The sequence below is a fragment of the Eubalaena glacialis genome, chromosome 19 (genome assembly GCF_028564815.1).
Source record: "Eubalaena glacialis isolate mEubGla1 chromosome 19, mEubGla1.1.hap2.+ XY, whole genome shotgun sequence".
NCBI lineage: Eukaryota > Metazoa > Chordata > Mammalia > Artiodactyla > Balaenidae > Eubalaena > Eubalaena glacialis.
In genome coordinates this window covers 25,665,767-25,687,822 of record NC_083734.1, presented here as the reverse complement: position 1 = coordinate 25,687,822, position 22,056 = coordinate 25,665,767, and the positions used below count along the sequence as shown (strand labels likewise).

General features: G+C 36.1%; 1 protein-coding gene across 1 annotated transcript in view; it reads left to right on the top strand.

Moving 5' to 3' along the window:
* The window catches only part of CLTC (clathrin heavy chain), a 60,475-nt gene that overhangs the window by 10,968 nt on the left and 27,451 nt on the right, over positions 1-22,056 (top strand). Inside the window, exons 2-9 of the mRNA XM_061176537.1 lie at positions 8,511-8,718; positions 11,413-11,681; positions 12,674-12,835; positions 14,678-14,791; positions 15,218-15,391; positions 18,240-18,437; positions 19,181-19,381; positions 21,830-21,982. Of these exons, the coding sequence (XP_061032520.1) occupies positions 8,511-8,718; positions 11,413-11,681; positions 12,674-12,835; positions 14,678-14,791; positions 15,218-15,391; positions 18,240-18,437; positions 19,181-19,381; positions 21,830-21,982 (1,479 nt within the window). The remainder of the gene's footprint in view (positions 1-8,510; positions 8,719-11,412; positions 11,682-12,673; positions 12,836-14,677; positions 14,792-15,217; positions 15,392-18,239; positions 18,438-19,180; positions 19,382-21,829; positions 21,983-22,056) is intronic.

The following is a 22,056-nucleotide window of genomic DNA, read 5'->3' as shown; positions in this document are numbered from 1 at the left end:
CTTGCTGTATGTTAAATCACTTAAACCTTTTATGCAGCACCTAGGCATGCCTTGCTCCCCCTCAAACAGGGATGGACACTTTCTCTTTTCTGTTTGCCACATGTACAATTAAATCAAGTACAGTTTCAAAACCAAGACAAGAAAAAACAGAGCTTAAAGCATTAAAAACTGATGAGCATGTAACTTAGATTTCTGAATCTAATATTGCTGAAGTTAAGAAAAATTTTTTTTACCATATTTCTTTAATTTTAATACAATCTCTTTCACAGTTAACATTGTTGAAATTGGGGATTCATCTTACAGTTGTATACTCTTTCCCCAAAAGCTTTATGATATTGATGAGCATCTTAGAAACTGAGGCAGTGGTAGTTTCTCAAGCGCAGAGATGGGCCTTTCTTTTCTCATGTTCTCTGAAGGAATTACATCTTATTATTATCTGCACCTTCTCAGTCCTTCTCAGTCCCTTATAACTTGGGCCTTAGCTATTTGAATGTTTAGTGATTTCTTGAAAGAGGCACCGAGACTGAGGTTGGCTCTTCCTTGGGCTCTTACTTGTGCTACCATTGAACTTTGTAGATTTTTTTTCCCCAAAGCCTCCTGCAGATATCTGGACTTTGAAACCTGAAAATTCTAGTTTTCCCTGCTTCTCCTTGTCAGAAATCCTTATATGAGATGAAAGTGTTTCTTTGCCAACTATCCTTTATATTTTGCCAGAGTTTAATGTAAAAGAAGTTCTCCCTTTCTCTTTGTCGGATTCCCAAGAAAAACTTCTGAAAACAGTGGTCTCCAGTAGAACTGTGCAATGATGGAAATGTTCTGTGTTCTGTGCCTTCCAATACAGTAGTCACATGTGGTAGTTGAGTACTTGAAATGAGATTGATGTGAATGAGGAACTGAATTTTAAATTTTATTTACTGAACAAAATTAAACAGCTGCATGTGACCAGTGGCTGCCATACTGGACAGTGTAGCAAACCTCTCAGTTCTGATAGGGCAGACATTATACGGCTCCTTTACAGAGCATAAACTCTTGCTCTGGAATTATGTCACTCTTTGAATGGTTTGATTTTCATCTTTACCTTTTGAAGTTGTATTCTTCCTTCCTGCCCTACAGGTAAATTGCCTAATAAAAGTCTAATCCCTACAATTACAATTTAATTTTCAAGTTCTGTAACCTATAAGAGCAGAGATTCATCCCTTTTTTAAAACTTCAAAAAATAATAAATTTGCAAGTTTTCATAATACTGGGAAGAGCATATACCCAATCATCTAGATTTTTAATAATATTTTGCTGTATTTGCTTTTTTGTTTTCATTAAACATTTTTTTAAAATTCAGGCTATTATGACATTTTATAAATATTCCAGCATGGATCTTTAGAAGATAAGGACACTTTCTTACAGTCACGATATCATTATAGCATCCTAATAGTTAACAGTTCCTCAGTACCTAAAAACCAGTCCGAATTCAGATTGGCCCCAAATGTTATTTGGTTTGTTTAAAGCAGGATCCAAGCAAGATCTACATGTTGCTTTCAGTTACGACTCTTTAAGTTTCTTGTAAGAAACATTTTATTCATACAGAGTTTGAGATTTATGGAAAAGTTTGAAGAATGGTACAAAGATTCTTTGTACACTTTACCCAGATGTGTCAGTTCTTATAATTTTTTACTACATTTGATTTATCCTCTTTAGCCTCTCTACGTACATTTTTTTACTGAACTGTTTGAAAGTAGTTTGCTGATGTGATGTCGCTTTGCCACTGCATACTTTAGTGTGTATTTAATAAGAATAACAAAATGGTCTTCTATAGCCATACTGCAGCAATCGAGGTGAAGAAATTGACTTTAACAGAATACTGTTATCTCGGGCTTTATTCAGATTTCATCAGTTGTTCCAATAATGTTCTTTATGTCAAAAGAAAATTCAGGATCATGAATTGCATTGAGTTGTCCTGTTTCTTTAGTTGTCTTTAGTCTGGAACTCTATTTGTATTTCAAGACATAGATATTTTTAAAGAGTACAGATCACTTATTTTGTGGCATGTTCCTCAATTTGTGTTTATCTGATAGGTCATATACTTTTGGCAGGAATACTACAGGAGTGATGTGTTCTTTGTAATGCATCTCACTGGGAAGCATATGCTGTCACTTTGACCCATTGCTAGTTACATTAACTTTTATCATTTGGTGAAGGTTATGTATAACAGGTTTCTTCACTATAAATCTTTTTCCCTTTGTAATAAGTATCTTGTGGGGAGACATTTTGAGACTTTGTAAATATCTGTTACTCCTCAAAATTTCATCCATTAATTTAATATCCATTGATGATCGTTGCCCAAATCAATTATTGTGTTGACTGCAAAATACTGACTTTTAAAGAATTCCATTGGTCTTTCACTTTTTTTTTAAATTAGGGTATAGTTGCTTTACAATGTTGTGTTAGTTTCTGCTGTCTTTCACCATTTTTAAGTTAGCTTTCTTCTCCAAGAAACAACTTTTCCTTTTATATTTATATTATTTATATTAGTGTGGACTCCTGGGTTTCATAAATCTCTTTTAATCTATAATTGTCCTGAAAAGTAATTAGCAGTATACATAGAGTAAAGGAATGTTGTCCTTCTGTGTAAGAATATTTAGGCCTCCAGAATTTTAGGCATATTGAAAAGAAGAGATGGGAGAGGCTTTCATTCTTTAAGAAAGTTCTTTTATTTGAGGAGCTTAAGGTTTAGTTGGATAAATGGATCTGAAATTGTGGGGCATGGGCAGATTAGGAAAAGTTGGGAAATTTTGGTTTTGGAAAGGTATAGTAGAGGGTAGAGAAAGAGGCAGTGTGTGTGTCTCTGAACCAGGTAGTTTCAACTATTCTGCACACTAAGGGGAGAAATGCTGAGCCTGCTTTCCATTTCACCTTCTACTTCTTAGCCTTGAGCTCTTTACAGTAAAGAATTTTTTATGATACTGACCTTATGCCTTTTGTTTGCATTAGCTTTCCCGGCTTGCTCCCTAAACAAAGGTGTAGGAGACATATTTGCCAAGTTTGTTAGAAAGCCTTAGCAATACTGTTCCATGGTGCCCCTAAAAATAAAAATTGAAATAAAATAGGGTTACTTAGCATGAATATGTTACATGATTCCATGTTATGTGATTTTGAAGATTCTGATCTCTACCTAACTTTATTTTTTTAAAAATTTTTTAAAAGTCTTTATTGAATTTGTTACAATATTGCTTCTTTTTTAATATAAATATATTTATTTTATTTATTTTATTTTTTGGCTGCGTTGGGTCTTCGTTGCTGCACGCAGGCTTTCTCTAGTTGCGGCGAGCGGGGGCTACTCTTTGTTGTGGTGCGCGGGCTTCTCATTTTGGTGACTTCTCTTGTTGGGAGCACGGGCTCAAGGCACGCGGGCTTCAGTAGTTGTGGCTCGTGGGCTCTAGAGCACAGGCTCAGTAGTTGTGGTGCACGGGCTTAGTTGCTCCGCGACATGTGGGATCTTCCCGGACCAAGGCTCGAACCCATGTCTCCTGCATTGGCAGGCGGATTCTTAACCACTGCGCCACCAGGGAAGCCCCTGCTTCTGTTTTATGCTTTGGTTTTTTTGGCTGTGAGGCATGTGGGATCTTAGCTCCCCGACCAGGGATTGAACCTGCATGCCCTGCATTGGGAGGTGAAGTCTTAACTACTGGACTGCCAGGGACTAAATTTAGTTAGGCAAATTAAAGAGCAGAATTGGAAATTTTAAAGAGTAATTTCCTTTTCTTGAAAGAAAAAACAAACAAAAATTCAGTGTCTAATAAGTTAAGCACCCAGAGACCAGTAATCTTTTATCAGTAATCAAAAGAAATTCACACCCAGAATTTCAGCCAACTTCTAGGACAGCTGTATTAAGCAGATAAAATGCAAATACAGAAAAAGCTAACCTTGAGCTGGCCTAAGTACTGATGTGTTATATGTACTAATAGTATCTATTGAAGTTTTACTATGTGTAAGGCACTGTTCTGAAAGCACTTCACATTAAATCCTCACAATTGTGGGATATGCACTATCATCTCACATGTTTCAGGTGAGAAAATGGATATACAGAGATAATTGATTCGCCCATGATCATTTATGTGGCAAAACTAGGGCTAAACCCAGACATTTTGGCTCTTATGAGGAATCCACAGAACGAATTCTGGATAGCACTTGTAGTTTATAATCAGAGTTATACATTTGTACAGTAATTGTCTACTTGAATGAAGAACCCTCTGTGTTCTCTAGATTATGGGGAATCTGAAATACTATTTTTCACTTCAAAACTAAGAATGCAGTGTCTCACTTTTTTCTCTTGGCATGTTAATCCAAATTGGGGTGAGGAGGGGAGGAGAGGGAAAAGGAATCATTTTTGTATTGTTTGTAAAATGTAATTCCAGGGTACTCCAGAGTTTTGGGTGTGCTGATTAACAGTAAATCTATTAATATTTACAGTCAGCCCTCCCCTCCATATCTGTGATTTCCCATCCATATGAAGGACTTTCCAGCATCTGTGGATTTTTGGTGTCTGCGAGGGGTCCTGAAATCAATCCCCAGTGGATACTGAGGGATGGACAACTGTACTTATTTTTTGGAATCTGAACTAACGTGTCAAGTTCTACAGTATTGCCACTTACAGACCAGTGTCCAAAATCTAGCCTGGAAACTAAACAAATTACACAGTTTGGGTGGCTTTCTTTAAAGGGGGAGCAGTTGATAGTTTGTGTGCCTTTGTGCATGTGCCATTAATTTTTTTTTAAAAGGGAGAATGGAAATACATACTTTCATCTGTGTATAGGATATCTAAGATAGAAAAGTATCTCTAATTGCTGGGGGGAGAGAGGTATTACTGGAAACATGGAGTGGGTGACTTTTCATAGTGTATATACTCTTTTGTATAGTATGAATTATTTGCCATGTACATGTAATAACTATTCAAAAAAAGTAATCCCTTTTCTTGGGCCTAAGTTTATTGACTCCATATTCTTATTTTATAACAGCAAAATAAAAGTTCTTTGAAGTTAAAAAAAAAAACACTTTATTTTAGAAACTTCCAAGTATATCTCAAAATAGAATATCCCCATCTTCAACAGTAGCAACACTTTGCCAATTGAGAGGATAAAAAATGTGGCCAGAATTCTGATATTGTTGTATATTCTCTGTAAATAGCTGCAAGTTTGGAGATGCTTATACGGTCTCTGAATTTATTAGTGGTTTCTTCCACAGTCTGTAATTCAGTTTCTGTGGTAGATAGCTCACACACCATCAGACCTTTATGATTGACTAGAATATTTTATGGCTAGTATGTGCTGTTTTGAAAATGAAATCTGTTTAAAAACATTACAGTGTTTTTTGGGTTTTTTTGTCTGCGCTGAGTGGCTTGCAGGATCCTAGTTCCCTGACCAGGGATCAAACCCGGGCCTCCAGCAGTGGAAGTATGGAGTCCTAACCTCTGGACCACCAGGGAATTCCCTATGTTGTATTTTAAAGTTTTAATCTGTATGAATATTGCTAGACACAGTTATCTAGTATGGTAACCCTTTTATATGATCCTATTTTAAGAGTGCACCTAACCCAGAATTGTGATTAATGATGGTGACCTGTCCTGTGACTGTTTTGGGATGTTTCCCTTTTGAATATATCCTAGGAAAATATGGGAAGAATTGGTGAGCGTTCTGGGCATTCTCACTGAAAAGTATCACCAGTAAGGAAAAATTCTTACTGACATTATTTGAAGAGAAGGGAACAAATGTAACTTTCTGTTAACTGATAGGAATAGGTCACTTGAAGTCCTGTCACTTATCCTAACAACTGGGATAGGCTTTTTAGGAAGGGAAGTTTCCTATTTAGTTGTATAAATGGGCATTACTTAAGTATGCTCCTTAAAATGTTTAAATATGTGGATTGGTGAGAATTTGCCATCTACCTCTTGTTTAATTTTGTTTTTTAAATAAAGGGTGTATGTTTGTTTCACATGGAGTACATTCTTGATAGAGAAGATGAAAAATATATATGCATAGCTTTCTTGGTAGAATGTGTTTAATGAGAAAAGAATATAAGGATTACATAAATTGTGAGGAGTACAGGAACCCCACCCCCTTTGAACCAGATCTTTGCCTTTTCTGCAAATAAAACAGCTCTGAGGCTGAAGGTCAGTGCTAAATTTTGACATGTGCCTTTCTTGCTGCATTTATCTGGAGATCTAGCTGGGAATAGGAAACCCGTATTTCTTGACTTACCTTTTTTCCTCCTCTTTACTGCCTTTTCTAATAGTGTTTTCTTCTCTTACAGTTGTCTTGTACCTGCCTCTTATGTGGAGGGGTCAAAAGGAATCTATTAGAATCATTTATGGGTTCAATTAGTAGTGTTTGTGGTTTGCATCCTTGTTTTACTTTTAATTTTACTGTTTGACTAACACTATTTTTACTTTCTCAGACACTGTAGGATTTAAGCTGTGACAATTGGGACTCAAAATTGCCTTAGATGAATGCTTGGTAGTGACTTAGAAGCATAGAATTCTTATTTTACAGAGTAGTCTAGAAGATAACTTGTTGCTTTTACGTATATAGTTCTGGGAGCTCTAGGATCTACTGGAATATTTTTTTAATTATTGGAAAGGTAACTATCAATTAAGCTTAAGAGTCTGAGGACTGGTCTACTCAGAAAAACGAATGTATCCACTTCCCGTGAAATTAGATGAACAATTTGGTTTGTGCAAGGCTTCCTTTAAGCCCACACACAGTGTCTTCATATATTGTTGAGGACCACTTATATTTATCTTCCTCCATTAGTTCTTTAACTAAAAGTCACTAAAAGTTAAAGTTAGGAAGAAATGAAAATTGATAATTCATAAAGTTTTGTTGTAACCAAACTCATGTATAAGTTACGTATCTCACAGCTTGTGTATTTGCCTTGCACTGCAGCATATACTTGAGCTTGTACAACTAGTTAATCTTCTACTTTATTACCATGTTTGTGTTAATAGTTAGACAATTGCTTGTCTCCTTGCCCTGGTATTCAGTGACTAAGTTACTGTAACTATACTTCATAATTGGTTGTACCTGCAGTCATTGAGGTATAAGAGGGAAGTGAAAGTAAAATGTAGTCTCTTAATCTTATGTTGTATCTTTTTGAGATCCTGGTCTGGTTATAGTTAAGCACTATTGGCAGAAGAGTTTGACAAAAGAATTTAAGTTAAATATATTTAATTTGGCTCAGCCGGTCCACAAGAGAGTAGTGACAGTGATGGTCTCTGGGAAGGGAAATTGGCTATCTGGGGAACAAAGGCAGGAGGAAGACTTGATTTTTTTTTTTTTTCTTCCTGTGCTTTAAAATTTTTGTTTGATTTTGTTCTATGTGAATTTGTTATCTATTGGAGGAAAGGAAAAAAACAAACAAAAAACCCTAGGCTGGTCAAAGCTAAGAAAGCCTTCAGATAGCCTTTGAGTGGTACTTAGTCTATTATACTACATTTAGTCACTCAGAGAAATGAACCACTCTGGTAGAAGTCTTCTTTTAACAAGTGCCTTTTGTTCTTACACGCTTAACTAGTTTTCAAAGACCTGCCGTCTTTAGATCCTATATATTTGCTTAGCAAATACTTTAATAGCTTCTGAGTACACAAAGCAAATCTGATTCCATTATTTTCCTTGTTAAAATCCTTAAGTAGCTTCCTTTACCTATAGAATAAATTCAGGATTCTTACTGGGGTACATTTAGCTTATCCGTCTAGCCCTTGCTTGTGTTTATAACCTTAATTCTCTACGCCGAAAGCCTTTCATAGTCTATGTTCCCAATGTTACAAAAGTACTTACAGTTCCCTTAGCAGACCACACTTTTGTATCTCTCTAGGCCTTAGCATTTGTTCTTCTTTCTGTTGAGCATTCACGTTCATTCCCTTGCCTGTAGGCCTCCTTTGACTGGATCTCTCTTTCGTATCTTTGTTTTGGCACATTTTGCAAAGTATTGTTTGTCTGCTCTGGCTAATCCAAGTTCCTTTAGACCAAGAACCCTGTGAAATTCTTAAATCTCCCATTTTATGCTGTAATTTAATTTTCAGATTCCTGAAGTCCAATGCATATGAACAAGTAACTACTAATTGCTAAAGGGGATTAGAGAGGACAGATGCCATAGTTCAAAGATCTTAAACCAAGAAACATGGATTACCTCAGGTCCCTTGACCCATAAAGGCTAGCTCTCAGATGTAGCTATTTCCTTTATCTTTATATCTGTTTATTCTGCCTCTTAGTTGTAACCAGAGGGTTATACATCTCAAGTTACAACTACAAGGTTATAACAAAACAATTGAATGCCATATTTGTTGGAAGAGAGAAGGTCCATTATAGTAATTGCCTCACTTGAATCAATGGAGTTGTCACTGTTGACCTTGAAGCAATAATGGTTAAGTGAGGATTTGTAATGATAACAATACATGAATATCAAGTCTTTCTAATTTGCTTTGTAATATGATTTATTAATATTTTTTGTTTTTTTTCCCTCAGCTCCAGAACCTGGGTATAAACCCAGCAAACATCGGCTTCAGTACCCTGACTATGGAGTCAGACAAATTCATCTGCATTAGAGAGAAAGTAGGGGAGCAGGCCCAGGTGGTAATTATTGATATGAATGACCCAAGTAATCCAATTCGAAGACCAATTTCAGCAGACAGCGCCATCATGAATCCAGCCAGCAAAGTAATTGCACTAAAAGGTATAAAAAGATTGTGGGTTTTTTTTTTTTCTTAAAACTCTTTTCCATGTATAATTTATTCAAATACAATGATTAGGATCTATTTTTTTAATATATTGATTAAATTTGGTTAAATAGATCTGCAAAGTTAAAGCTGTTACTGTATTTGATTTTTAACTACTTTCATGACTTTTACTTGGCATATTTCTGTGAGATGTCTTATTTTCTACTCATAAGATCTACTTGGAAAATTTTAAGTTTTAGATTAAATGAATTTAAATTTTATACCTACAGTGTGATAAGATTGTACTGAAAACATAACTCCATATACAGAAGACATAAGAAATTAGTGATTCATAGTCTGGAATAAAATATACTTTACTAATATTAGCACCTAAACATTGCAGAAGTTTGTTGTGATGATAAACTTGCTCTTCATGCTGTGCCTTTTTTATGCTTCAGGCTTGTGTTTCATTTAGATTATCAAGTTCTAAAAATGGCTTGAATTTACACTCATTTTTAAAAGTGTGTGTGTGTATAGGTGGGTATTAAATTTTTGCAATCAACAGTGTTAGAGTTTATTCAGACTAACTTTTTAATTGTCACAACAGGGAACTGTACAGCCTGTCAGTCTAAACAGAGTTCAAGAGAACCTCATACTCTCTGGGAGTCTATGTTAATTTTTTTCCTTTGAACTATAGACTGAGTGTAACTGACCATTTAAAACAGGTTTTTAAGAGGGCTGGGTAACAAACTGGCTGAATCTGAAAGGCACATTTAATTGCCTATTTTTTGCTTTGTTGTTTTTCTTCTTGGTTTTAGGAGGAAGAGTTCAGATTCCTAGTAATTTCTTGATAAATTTGTGGGTGACTTGTTAGAGGTGCTGAAGTATTTAAATAGACTTTTAAATATTTTTTTCCCACATGATTTATACTTTGTATTTAGTAGTAACTCTGGTTGGAGATCAAATTGGTTGGCTGAGGGTCGGGGGGCAAGCATATTCAAACAAGTCTCCATTACATATCCAAGATAGGAGTTGATCTCATCTCAAGGAAAGATGGTCCAGCTTTTACCTGGGATACTTGTTTTGTGGCAGTGATCTATTATTTGCTTCCATTAAACAATACATATTATACTTTAAGGTATTAAGCTCCCTTCAGCCTCCTTAAAGAATTTAAATTCAACTGCTTAGCAGCTCTCACACCTCTATTAAAAGGCCATCGTTTTAATTTTCTCAAAATTCTTTGCTATTTTTAATGTTACTGTTATTTTATCACATTTCTTAATGCTTTCTTATGTGTGCAGATGGTGAGTTATCTTAAATTAGATTGTATTAGTTACTGTCCTGTTCTATAAAAAGAATAAATTGAAAAGATTGGTGCCTGTATGTCTACATTACAGAGTTAAGCTGTCATCCCTTGCCCTCCTCCCAAAACCACCCCACCAACCCCTTTCATGTAAAGAATAAGACGTGTAATTAACTAGGGGTTGGGGAAGACAGCAAAGGAAAGTCCGTCATTCCCAAATACTGCTTCCCTCTGAATCCAGTTTCAAATCCCTTGGTTTCTTTTTATAAACAGGACTATAACTCTCACAATTGTTAAGTCTGGTTGTGGTTTACATATTGTGTGGGATGGGAATAACATTCTTCATTTTATGGAAGAAGTTTTTAACCCATGTAGTAATTAGGAAGGGTCGTGGTACAAAGCTGTATGTTTTGTGTCCCGTCCCATCCCTCTCTCCACCCCTACTCCCACCCCCATACTATCTTATAATTTTTGTTCTTCAGGGGCCAGATTCTCTGTGGCTCAGTAATGGAGTTTTCCTTAGTCTCTAAGGACTAATCTGAATTAGATAGCCTAGTGTCAGCCGTGGGCTTTTGACCTCTAGTAATTTAAACCAAATCACTTTTCGGACTGTGATGGATTTCAAATTATAAGTACAAGCCTTTGCATCTGACTCAGTGAACTGTTAACATTCAAGGCAAATTTCATCCTTCTTTTACTAAATGCTGTCTTAATTGGATGAAGCTTGAATTTTGTTCTTATCTCTAGTATATTAACATCTGAAACTGTCCTCCTTTGTCTCCCTCTCCTTTCCTCCAGCACCCCTACCTTCCCTTTGTATCTTAAACCAACTAAACGTAGCATGCACTTCTCTTATGTGCTGGTGGTACAAGGTAGAGTTGAAGTAGATCCTCTTCCAAAAAGAAGTTTCCACGAGATTTAGTTGAATGGGGCGGGGTGGGGGGGGGTGGCGGGGATGACTGCCTTTTAAAAAGTAGACATTTTCCCCATGTGCTTGAATCAGATTTGCTTTGTTCTGTGTACCTACCACTAACTCAGTTTATGGGTAAGCATTCTTAATTAAGCATGAAGATTACAACTTGTTTTCCATTGTTAAGTGAGCTGTTCTTTAGACTCATTTTTAGTTGAGATTTAGAATTCTTTGGAAGTCATACTGTCTGTTTAAAATGTCTTGATTAGAGGTGATAGAGTTTTTGCTTCACAGTTAGGTGTAGACTGCTCAGTTTCAGCTATCTCTTCAATGGTTGCTAGTCTGTCAGTGTGACTTCTGTATTTGGTTATTAGTCTCATGATAGAACCATTTTGTTTGGAAGTTACAGATTTTGCTGCAGAGTCTAGTCTAGCTAGATATTAATTTATCCTGAACTTTGCTTTCTTAGTGATTCACAATTCTTAATTTTGTTTTTAGCTGGGAAAACTCTTCAGATATTTAACATTGAAATGAAAAGTAAAATGAAGGCCCATACCATGACCGATGATGTCACCTTCTGGAAATGGATCTCTTTGAATACGGTTGCTCTTGTTACGGATAATGCAGTTTATCATTGGAGTATGGAAGGAGAGTCTCAGCCAGTGAAAATGTTTGATCGCCATTCTAGCCTTGCAGGGTGCCAGATTATCAATTATCGTACTGATGCAAAGCAAAAGTGGTTACTTCTGACTGGCATATCTGCACAGGTAACATTTTTCTAGTTTTTAATAAAGAAAAGGTTTAGAGAATTAATGGGCTCAGAATGCAGTTTATTTTGAAATTAGGTTGTCTTTGCAAATCTGATTTATTTTGGAAGACTGGTTTTTTTCCTTCCTTTTTTTTTTGTTTTTAGGAAATAGAGTTTGCTGGCTTAATGCCTTTATACTAACATACAGTTCAGAGTACTCTTACCAAGGTGTTTTTAGGTCTTATTTGCAGGTTGAGTAGATAATGAGTTCCTGTATGAATGATTTGGAATTTATTGTGGATATTTACTGCAGAATGAGTACTCTTATATCTTTCTTTTTTAAAAGATAGTGTAGGGCTTCCCTGGTGGCGCAGTGGTTGCGAATCTGCCTGCTAATGCAGGGGACACGGGTTCGAGCCCTGGTCTGGGAAGATCCCACATGCCACGGAGCAACTAGGCCCGTGAGCCACAACTACTGAACCTGCACGTCTGGAGCCTGTGCTCCGCAACAAGAGAGGCCACGATAGTGAGAGGCCCGCGCACCGCGATGAAGAGTGGCCCCCGCTTGCCACAACTAGAGAAAGCCCTCGTACAGAAACGAAGACCCAACACAGCCAAAAATAAATAAATAAATAAATAAATAATTAATTAAAAAAAAAAAGAATAGCGTACAGAAGAAGAAAGAAAGCACAAATACAGGTCAGAGAATTCTAGGTGCACTTACAAGGATTTCCCTTAGTAGGGTAATATGCACTTTATCTTAAGAAAAAAAAAAAAAAAAAGATAGTGTAAAGAGATGGTTGTATATGAGGCACATTTTAAACATTCATGTTACGCTTTAATAAGAGAGTGCAGCTAAATTTTAAATTGAGAGGTATCAAATCTACATTGAGAGACTAACAAGGAATTGTAAATCCTTGTAAAGATGATAAAGCATTCTAGTTATTTAAGTAGTTGTTGAATCTGGGAGTTATTGGGTCCCCAAACTTTACTCTGCTTGATCTTTTGTAGCAAAATCGTGTGGTAGGAGCTATGCAGTTATATTCTGTAGATAGGAAAGTGTCTCAGCCCATCGAAGGACATGCGGCTAGCTTCGCACAGTTTAAGATGGAAGGAAATGCAGAAGAGTCGACGTTATTTTGTTTTGCAGTACGGGGTCAAGCCGGAGGGAAGGTAAGTTTTGCCTTTGGAAATTATTTTAGTGAGAACTTATCTTTTTTGTCTTTCTGTTACTAATTAATTTGTTACCTAATTTCAAAATAGTCTTCTCCCTTTCTTGGTAATTTGTTTTTAACATTCAGATTTGTGGTGACTTAATTTGTTTAAATTCTGTTTCTAGTGATACTTATCTAAAATGAATGTCCTTTAACAACTTATTTGTATCAGCTGTTTATAGTAAGACTATTTTCACTGCCTTTACCAAAGGCCTTAATTTGATGTTTTTCAACTTTACGGTGCATAAGAATCACTAGGGTGGCTAAAATGTACATTTGTGTGCCTTCCATCTAGAGAGTCTGATTCAGTAAGTGGAGCTCATAATGTGCATTTTAAATGCTCTAGGTGACTAGATAGAATGTGGACCACAATTTCAGTACCATTGCCTTAAATCAGAGCGTCTCAACGCTGACTATACATTGAAATCACCTGGACAAATTGAAGTACTTTGTAGGGTTCTTAGTTTCAGACAACAGAAACAGGGTGTGGTTGATTAGAGCATAAAAAATTGAATGAAAGGATAATGGATAGTTTTCAATAGCTAGGAAGGTTAAGAACCAAGCTTGGAAAATTAGGAGGAATAAGGGAGAATGGGCAGCAGCCAAAAGTCCTGACATAGAACTCTGCGGACCTGCTGCTGCTATGATTGCACCACAGTTAGCACTGCTGCCCCTGGAAACTCAGTTTGACTGCTTTTCTCATTGCCATAGCAGAATCTCTGAAGTCTTAATATTTTTCCATGCTAAGTTTTTAAAAATCAAGATAGAGATTGCCTAAAATATGGTAATCGATAGCCTTTAAGCTGGATGGCTAGTCATCCTAATTAAGGATGAGACCACCCTAATAACTTTCATATGGTTATATATCTTGGAAACGGAATTATTTATTGTTTTAGTCCATTCCTGACATGACTAAGCAAAATATATAATACTCTTTCATTGACATTATTTGCTTTCTCTTGCCTCGCTCACTGATGTGAAGCATCGGACATTTTAAATCAGAATGTTCTCATCCAAATTTGTGAGGTGTATGTGATGAGAGCGACAGCTCAGCTTAAGTGCATACTTATCTGTGTTTAGAGTAGGTGTGGGCAGAGAAGAATTTAACAACTTAAGTTAGATTTCTATTTGGAAAAACTAAATTATAATCAAAAGCCCTTTTGTGGGTATTGTTTTACCATTCTTAATTTAAAGTAGATTGAGGTGTGATTGAGCTATTCAGCCGACTTTTTAAAATTTTTTTCTTGAAATAATACATATTATTCATAGGAAGCTGCAAAGACAGTATAGAGAGATCCCATGCCCTTTACCTAGTTTACCCCAACGGTTACATAGCGATGTAGTACAGTAGATAAACCAGAAGTTGACACTGGTTCAATTGTATAATTGTGTCATTTTATCATGAATAGATTCAAGATACATACTATTCCATCACCACAAAGATTTCCCTCTTGCTACCCCTTTATAGTCACAACCACTTACCTCTCCCTCACCATCTTTAACCCCTGAAAATCACTAATTTACTCTCCATTACTAGAATTTTGTCTCTTCAAGAATGCTGTGTAAATAGAATCATATAGTATGTGATCTTCTGAGAGCGCCCTTTTTTTGTGTGTTCCCACTGGGCATTGTGTCCGTGAACGTTCATTTTATTACTGAGGAGTTCCATGGTATGGTTGTACCATATAGTTTAATGTTCACCTATAATAGGACATTTTGGTTGTTTTTAGTTTGGGCCTACAAATAAAGCTGCTATGGTCCTTTTAGCATTTGATCATAAGTTTTATTTTCTTTTGAACAGTTACATATCATTGAAGTTGGCACACCACCTACAGGGAACCAACCCTTTCCAAAGAAGGCAGTGGATGTTTTCTTTCCTCCAGAAGCACAAAATGACTTTCCTGTTGCAATGCAGGTATTTTAAGCAAAACAAATGAACTTAAAATCTCTCCTCTTAACACAATTAATTCAAAAACTACAACTGATAGTCAATATAATTTAAGTGGTGCCTTTACTCAAAAATAGTTTGTTAGTGAAACTTTGTAAAGTAATACTCTTTCTTTAATGTAATATATAAATTGGGTTATCCCAGGTTCAAAATGATGTTTTTCTCTTTTATCTTATACAATTTATTAATATTCTTGTGTTTTATGTACGAACTTGGGATAGCCCATATTTGAATTTGCTGTAAAAATGAGGAAGCCATAAATACTAGCTTTTAATTTTTCATATAAGCCTCTTGTCAAAGTTCTAGAATTTCACCATCTCTAAAATGGAATTGGACTAAATTTTCTGTTTATAGATTCATTATTTTACTGAAGTGTTGATTTTCTTTATACAGATCAGTGAAAAGCATGACGTAGTATTCTTGATTACTAAGTATGGTTATATCCACCTGTATGATCTTGAGACTGGTACCTGCATCTACATGAATAGAATCAGTGGAGAAACAATCTTTGTCACTGCACCTCATGAAGCCACAGCTGGAATAATTGGAGTAAACAGAAAGGGACAAGTAAGGAAACCTTGAAAATTAAATTAAGTGATAAAATAAAATAGCACTTATTAGTGTTAGCTTTTTTCAAAAAGTAAATGGTAACTTTGGATGTCAGAAAATAATATATACCTAAAAATGCAGAAGCATATGATAACAGTCTCTCTTTAACACTGTCTCAGAGAGAGAAACTATTTGGCATACAGTATAGCCACCTAGGATTGTGTGTGTGTCTCTGTTATCAAGAGAAGTAACTCTTCATGCAAAGAAACTAGTAGGGTCACATTTGACAGACTGTACTTTTTTTTTTTTGGCTGCACCTCACGGCTTGTGGGAACTTAGTTACCTGTCCAGGGATTGAAGCCGGACCCCAGCAGTGAAAGCGCCGAGTCCTAACCACTAGACCAACAGGGAATTCCCAGATTGTATACTTTTTATAGGGGTTTTCTTCCTATGATCTCTCTAAGACAAATTATCAACTACAAACAAAAGAATTCTTTTTACATCTTTTTCCCTACCTCTTTAATTATTACTAAATGTTTAATGTTGGAAGGTGATATGTTACAGTAGCTATGATATGTTCAGTGGGGGTATTTGAAAAGTTATCCAATTAGGGAGTATATTAGCTGTTCTGAATTTGTCACATTTGACATACCTCCTCATACCACCTAACACAAGTGATCCTTTTACTGTGTTTTAGTGTTTTAATGTAATTTAAAATATTATACCAGGAGGTATCTTTTTCCCTAAAAAAAAAAGGTTAAATTTTCAAAAACAGTACTGTTACTGGCCTTGCCTTTTACTAGTTTTCCTCCAAATTAGTATTTTTCCTAGATGGTAAGCAAAAGAAGTAGATAGGTTTTTTCTCCTTTATTCTATTAATTTCCAGAAAATGGTATGTATATGAAGAGAGAAATACTCTAGAGAAAGAGAGTCTTTCCCTATTTACCCCTCCCCCCCCTCAATTCCACACCTGCTTCGGTGCTTCTGCTCTGTGTCCCTAGATCTTAGGTGGCCCTCTTCATGGCACTCACCACAATGAATTACAGTTGTTTCAGTCACTATTCTCCCTTAGGAAAGGGGCTTTTCTTTGTTTAATTGTATTTCTACACCAGTCAGTGTCTGGCACAAAAGCTACTTTAAAAATTTAGTAGCGTTCATTTATTCAGTTGCATGTGTCTATCTTGGAAAAATCAAGAATGAATGGGTCTTTTGGTGAACTAGGTTAGTGATAATTTTATAGTGATAAATTTGTTAAGCCAGAGACTACTGTTTTTTAGGGTTTTTTTGGAGACTATTATTTGAACTAAAGTATCTTGCATAATTCTACCGTATATATTTAATATTCATAACTTTAATTCTGGGAACTTATTGATTGTTTTCCTCCCCTTCCCCCCACAAAGCAGCTGTGCCAGCTGCTTTGAATAAGAATATGAATGTTTACAGTAACCTTTAGGCTTTAAGGCTTTACTCTTTTGATCAGAGCCAACTATAGCTGGACTTACGCCCTGAAGGAATGAGTGTGTAGTTTCTGTTGGTTGAAAAATCAAAAGTGATCAAGATGAGATTGTTGCCAATATCTAGCTTACATTCTGAACTTGGTAGAACTGAGTACTTTAGAAGGTACAGGAACCTTCTTTGTCCCCTGTAGATCTTAAGTACTGGTTTCTAAAAATCTGCTAGTACAGTCTAAAAATAGGATAAAGATGAAACTATGGTTTGGTGTTTGGGGAAGACTACAGAAAGTATAGTTAGAAGCGGGTTTGTTCATCGCCCTTATTTTTCCTAGGAGGTAAGTATTAAATTAAAGATGGGTGGAATGCAAATGACTATAAAGAAAGTAATTCTTCCTTTTTTTAAAAGGTGTGTCTTAATTCGGAGTAGAGTGACACGTTGCTGATATAGGATGGCCTAAGCTTTTGGCGATGGGGATCAGATCTGTAGAAATGAAAGAACTTCGGAGGTTAAAATTTTTTCACTTTCCTCAAAAGGAATAATAGAATGGGCAAATAGATATTACCTATCTGTTTGGTTATTGAGTTCTCATTTATTTCACAAATATTAAGCATTTACTTCGTGCTAAACACTGCCTGGTGCTAATAATACAAGTAAGCAAAGATAAGTCCCTTTCCTTATGTGGAATAGTGACTGAGAAACACTTAGATGAGAAATAATAGTATGAGAACTGCTGTTGGGGGTAATATAAGTAGTTTACTGGGATGTATACCAGCTCTGGTGTTGGGGAGAGGAATGGATGCATAGTGAAGGGCTCCCTTTCTCTTTGGCAACTGACAGGAATTCAGCTTTTAAGCAGTGTTCTGTGACTTATTAGGACTGAAGGTAGGTAATTGTTCTTCAAAAAGAAGCAATTAGAAGTTCCTCTTCACTGGCGCCACATTTATTAAGCACCTACTGTATACCTTGTGGTATATAAGGTGCCTGAGGATTCATTGAACCTCCCCTTATTGAGTATATAATCTGGACTCTGGGAATGTAAATGTAATTAAAATTACTGAAAAATACTAGAGTTAGAAAGAATGTACCTTAAACTTCTTCCAGGTGAACTCATACCATGTTAAGAATGAATGAATGGTAGCAAAGCAGTTAGAGTTTGAACAGTATGAAGTGGGGAGTTATTTATATTATAAGATGGCCATATTTTAGGAACCCACAAATAGCTTAGTACCCTTTAGTCTTCTCTTTTCTGCCCTCTTTTTTTCTTTTTTCTTTTTTTTTTAATGGCAATAAGAAAGCAGCTGTCACAGTTTTATTACCTTTGTGACTCAGTAGTCATCAGCTCTAAATGGATTTGGTGTCACTGATACTCACATGAACACATTGCAGCTATTCATTAGATCTTAAATTGCAGGTTCTCTCAGTATGTGTGGAAGAAGAAAACATAATTCCTTATATCACCAATGTCCTACAAAATCCTGATTTGGCCCTGAGAATGGCTGTACGTAACAACTTGGCTGGTGCTGAAGAACTCTTTGCCAGGAAATTTAATGCTCTTTTTGCCCAGGGAAATTACTCAGAGGCAGCAAAGGTGGCTGCTAATGCACCAAAGGTAAATAGTTATGAAAGTGAAGTTGCCATGATTGGATTAATGCTAATATGCTCGATTTCTAATACTGTTAGAACTGGAACCAGCTTTCCACAGAGAAACTAATCTTTTTTAGGATATGTTTTCCAGTAGAATGAGTTACTTGTCAGTACCTCTAGATTTAATTACTTTTCTGTCCTCTAGATTTGGTTAGCTTTTTAAAACTCAGGATGTCAGAATGATATATAGATCTAACAAGCTCTGATTTACATAGATGTAATACTGTTTAGTTACTCAGTTGTTATACTGTTTGATCTTATCTGTGATAGCTACTGATTTTATTTCTAAGAGTTGAAGATTAAACAGATCCTGTTCAATTTATGGTAGGAAGAGTTGTCTGAAATTGAGCTGAATTTATCCTCATCACCTTTGTATTATGTTGAACTGAATTAACACCTTACTTCCTGACCAGTGTAATGAAATTTCCACTTAACCTAATGTGAACCTGGAACAATAGCTAGTTGTAACTGTTGTTGTTTTACACATTGACATTATAATTAGGTTGGTATGTTCCTGATTCAGAATAATCTCATAACATTGAACCAGAAGTGTGACTGAATTTTTACTATTCAATATATTGAAGATTTGAGGTTTGGTTTTAGTAGATGGAATCATGCCTTTAAAATTGACTTAAGAGACCCATGGAGTTATTAGTGTGATGTTGGATCATCTTTAAAAGGAGTCTGTAACATTTCTGTTTCTTAAAGGGAATCCTTCGTACCCCAGACACCATCCGTCGGTTCCAGAGTGTCCCAGCTCAGCCAGGTCAAACTTCTCCCCTACTTCAGTACTTTGGAATCCTTTTGGACCAGGGCCAGCTAAACAAATATGAATCCTTAGAACTGTGTAGGCCTGTACTTCAGCAAGGGCGGAAACAGCTTTTGGAGAAATGGTTAAAAGAAGATAAGGTATATTAACTTCTGTTAACATATTTTTGCTTTGATTAAATACCATGTTAGCAAGTTAAAAACATAGGCTGTGCCAGAACATCTCCATCCATTATTTATTGCTTGTAGGAATAGAACAAAAATAGACATTGCATGAGATGCATAAACTTATTTCCTTTTTTTTTTTTTTTTTTTTTTAAACTTATTTCCTTTTGAAAATGTATTTATTTTGTGGCATGTTGAGGGTAGGATATCTGTTTTAAAATGGAATCCAGGATTACTTGCTTGGTGGTTAAAACTACTAATCTGGAAGCAAATTGCTATCCTTTTGGAAAAGCTTAGTGTGAGATGCTTTGCGCATTCATATTTGTCAACGTATGTAACACTCATTTGGACCTAAGAATGTATTCCTTTCTCCCACATCCCACACTTGATATGTCCAGTAGTTTCAACCATACAACATCATATCTTTTCTTGTAGAACTTCCCAGGTATCAAAACTGTGATATTTGCTGCTAGTAACCATGTTTGAGTGTGCAAGGGAAACATGTTATATAAAATGTTGGCTCGGAAATATGTTAACAAGACAGCAGGGCTGTCTAATTAGCAGTGATACAGATTCCCAAAGAGGTTTCACAGAATGTTAATTGGCATTACATGAAAAAATATTTAACTTAGTTTCTTGAAATTATTTAAATATAAATCTTTAAAAACTGTTGTTAACCAGCTTTCTTTACTGTAGGATTTCTCTATGCCTTTTAAATTCACTCAGTACTTACTAATTTCTTTTTACATAGAGTATCTAATGGTATTATGTTTTCTGGAGCACATTATGGAAAATGTTGCTTATTTGTAAGGCAACTAACAAGTTTAAACAATCCTTTAGTGGTATTATTCCTAGAAAGAAATAGAAAGCCTCTCTCCACAAAGTGGCAATATTGAATTGTCATGTCTTATGCCAGTGTCAAGAACTGAGGTGGTACTGTTTACAGCACTCTGAGTAGTGAATAACTTTTAATGTTATACCTTTTGGCTTTAGTGTTATGTTGGTTATATTTTTACATTACTAATTGTAAGTCCTTGTTTCTTGACCCAGCTTCTGGCAATCTTACAGGATATTGGAGCATAGTACTTCAGAGTTGGGATGCTTGGACAGGAGTCTGCTGAAGAATAGTTACTAGCCACATAGCGAGTATTTGAGGTCCATCCTAATTGTTTAAGATAAGGGAGGGTGGGAACAGCCAAGGTAACTGAGTTGACCAGTATAACAGTGTGAAAGCTTTTTGGGTATCATTACCTTTTTTGGTGAATGGTCACATAGGATTCATTTGTGGTAAAAAGGACACTGGTCAACTCTTCATTAGTTAGCGTGTTCGGTTGAGAGGTGTAGACTCTGATAGAACTTCTCATTGAATGTCAGTGATAATCATAGAAAATCAACTCTAGTATATAAAGCAGAACTCTTTTAGAGAAGCTGCTTTCCAGATTGGGCAGCTGACTAAGGCAGGTTGAATAGTACAGAAGAGGGTATCTGCATGTATACCACCTAAAAATTCTAAAATTTTTATCTGTTTGACGTCTTGAAATTAATGTCCTGCTTTATAACTTTAAATCCAAAAATCAAGAAGATAATGAAGCTTAGATCCTTCAGACATACAGATTATACCCTAATTTTAGTAATGGTCTTTATGGTAAGCCTCATATGGCTCCTTGAATATCAGATTTTCATTTGATAACATTACATTAGGAGCTGCATTATTCTTGAAAAATTAAGACCATGTGGGTCTGATATCTGAATAGTCTTAATAGTTAGAGGTGCAAGATTCTTCTTTTTAAGTATTTATATTCCTAACAAGATAATTGGTAGTATCTGTACGTGTGAAGTCTTGGTGGGTTTTTATCCTTGATTAAGTAGAATGTGTGGAGAATTCTGAGTTATTGCTGTGAATACAAAATCAAGAGTCTTGGGCTTCCCTGGTGGCGCAGTGGTTAAGAATCTGCCTGCCAATGCAGGGGACACGGGTTCGAGCCCTGGTCCGGGAAGATCCCATATGTCGCGGAGCAACTAAGCCCGTGTGCCACAACTACTGAGCCTGCGCTCTAGAGCCCGTGAGCCACAACTACTGAAGCCCGTGCGCCTAGAACCCGTGCTCCGTAACAGGAGAAGCCACTGCAGTGAGAAGCCCGTGCTCCACAACAAAGAGTAGCCCCCACTCGTTGCAACTAGAGAAAGCCCACGTGCGGCAACGAAGACGCAACACAGCCAAAAATTAATTAATTAATTAATTTTAAAAAAGAAAAATCAAGAGTCTTTATAACCACAACCCCTGCATATTTATAATACATTCTGGGACAACTGAGTAACTAAGTGCCTGTCACGTTAGTTATTATTTATAGTGGAAGTAGTGTCAATTGCTGATTTATACAACAGCTCATGGATTACTAAACAGTCTCTTTTTCCTTTGGACAGCTGGAATGCTCTGAAGAACTGGGAGACCTTGTGAAATCCGTGGACCCTACATTGGCACTTAGTGTGTACCTAAGGGCTAATGTGCCAAATAAAGTCATTCAGTGCTTTGCAGAAACAGGTCAAGTCCAGAAGATTGTTTTATATGCTAAAAAAGTGAGTTCAGTGAAATAGATTCTCCACATAAATTCATTAAAACATTAAGAGAGAAATTAACTTATAGTAACTCT